Below are 2,500 nucleotides of genomic sequence, written 5' to 3'. Positions count from 1 at the left end.
AGGAGGCCAGTCATCTGTTTTCCTTCTGCCGTCGACTATGGGCAGCACCTTCCATCTCTCCTCCCTTCCTCTAAGTCCCTTTTTGGCAAAGCCTGGGCAGGGTGGCTTTGCAGAAGGCGGTCGAGAAGACAGGCAGGCGGCCTATCTTGTTTTCTGTCTACACAGCAAAAACGGTATAAAAAAACAGGCTCATTTCGGCAAAGCTGCCACATTCGCGGCAAATAAGCTCTGATACAGACTCCGGTGAGGTGAACTCCCAGCTGTGTAACCGTTCAGTGTAGGTTGTTGTGTGGTGACATCCACCTACAGTGCTTGTTACCTTGTGGGTGTTAGACACACACACACACACACACACACACATGCACGCGCACACGCACGCCACACCATACCACCCCTGTGTAAAAACTCACTCATTATCCTCACTCTGTATTGTTGAAGAGAATATTAGCTGATGAGATGCCTCTCAATGCTAAATTAGTGGGAAATTGGTGAACTGCAGCAGATTTCAGAGGTTATATAGTTGAGACAAACTTTATATAACGTGCACTAGAGGCTACATTTAGCTCACAAATAAGTCCTACAGTGAATTCCTCTCTGAATTAGGCTGTATTCACAGTTTGTCTAGTTTGATTTCACAGTTTCAAGAGTATACCTCAAGGCTCTAGGCATGTGTCCATCAGAAATCATTATAATAATTATTAGGAAAAAAAAAAATATATATATATATATATATTTGTATAACACCAAAAGTGATTTAATGTGACCCATCATCATCACTTTCTCCTAATATGAGGAAGAACGGCTTTGTTCACGTGTTGTGAAACGCGGTTTTGCAACATTAGAGTTGCATTGGGTAACATGTTCAACCACCTCGTAGCTTAGAACAGGGTTAGGGTAACCCTAACCTAACCTGGACATATCTGTAGCCATTGTGACTGAATAATGTAATCAATAAAATACTATCCTATAACTGACAATAATAATAATAATATTCTACAAAAACAGAATCTTGGCCAGCCTGTACCTCGCTCTTTGTTTACAAGAGTCTTACTATCTCACGCAACCCTCACAGCTGATCTACACTAGTTCACGTCACGCAGATGCACAGCCAGTGAGAGTGGACAGACACTGTGATCTCCCTTCATCAATTTCACACATTGCGACTTTAGATTCCAAGGAAAATCGTACTTCTTGCTCGTACTGTATCTAATTTGAGGTAGAGATATGCAAGTACCTATGACGCATTCAACTAACCTTGTCGTTTTTTGTACTTACTCAGCTGTATCTTGGTTTTGTCCAATCTAAGTAAGCGCAAATAAACTGCCCTGGCTACATACTTTCATCCAAAAGTGGCCACAAATGAACAAACCCACAAGTTTTGATTCTGTGTTCACACGCCACAGTGCTCATGGACTGTGGAGTTAGAATTGACTGTGCTCAGATAGTGATTGCGTTTTAGGCAGTGTAATAATCCTGAATCCTGAGTGCAGATAGCCACCTTTCAAGTCACGTGGGTAAGTGGAGGAGGGAGTGTTTCTTCTACTGATTGGAACCCAGCCTAAGAATTCATTTTAGAATCTAAATGAAGTGCTCAATTCCCAGTTATATTATTGAACGAGACTGGCGACTAAACACAAATATCACTTGTCCCGCTGAGCCAGTCCTCCAGACGAGTGCCTCTCGTCCGTGAGCTTGGGCTGGGGGAGTGTAAATACTGAATCAACTTTTGGATTTGTCTGTCTGCTAGTGGGCACGTTTGAACATGAAAAACAACCTAGACAGGGCAGTTAATATGCACTTACTTGTGGTAGACAAAATACAAAGATACAGTTACGGTTGGCTAAACCCTCGTTTAGAATATAATGAATGTCAATGGTTCGCCTACTGCCCAATTTCGGAACGTGCCAACACCATGAGAGACGAAAGTTGATCGAAAATCACGGCTGATTTACATCTCGACGTATACAACATTAGCAATTAACCATGGTTCTTAACAAACTGGCCAAATCCTTAAAAAAATGTAAAACTTAAAAACCTCTGGGAAATCGATTGTTTGACACCATCCTAACCCAATCAATGCTGCCCGAGTCAGAGACTTTAGATCTTTCTGAAAGTTTACAAAGAACAACTCTGAGGGTGACGTTTCCCCCTCGGAGGTGGTGTTTACTAATTACTCCGACCCGGTGCTCACGGCTCATTACCCCATCAACAATTATTTCCCCGTTCGTTTTTTGTCGCTCCCGCTCAGGTCCTGAGCTCCGTACGGACTGAGGGCCGGCCTCTGCACTGCCACTTCAGCCAGCTCCAGCCCCACCAGCTGCTGACGGTGGAGCTGAGGCCCCCGTCCAAAGGGGCGACGTCCTGGGCCGCGGATGCTTGCGCATATGACTGCGCACGGGGCCTCCTCCAACGCACGTCCGTCACCCGTATCCCCCTGCGGGCCGAGCCCATCTCCTGCTCCCGCCACCCCAGCGAGTCTCTGCTGCTCCTGGGCCTCGGC

The 2,500-nt window shown here is 45.3% G+C and overlaps 1 protein-coding gene across 1 annotated transcript in view; it reads left to right on the top strand.

Moving 5' to 3' along the window:
* The window catches only part of wdpcp (WD repeat containing planar cell polarity effector), a gene marked incomplete at both ends in the record, with an annotated part of 41,453 nt that overhangs the window by 15,348 nt on the left and 23,605 nt on the right, over window positions 1–2,500 (top strand). The window contains one exon of the mRNA XM_084470599.1: window positions 2,249–2,500. This exon is cut by the window's right edge and continues 355 nt beyond it. Coding sequence (XP_084326725.1) covers window positions 2,249–2,500 — 252 coding nt within the window. The remainder of the gene's footprint in view (window positions 1–2,248) is intronic.

The sequence above is a fragment of the Micromesistius poutassou genome (genome assembly GCF_964030765.1).
Source record: "Micromesistius poutassou genome assembly, chromosome: 7".
NCBI lineage: Eukaryota > Metazoa > Chordata > Actinopteri > Gadiformes > Gadidae > Micromesistius > Micromesistius poutassou.
The sequence above is the reverse complement of the archived record's forward strand: the minus strand, read 5'-3'. Positions and strand labels throughout refer to the sequence as shown.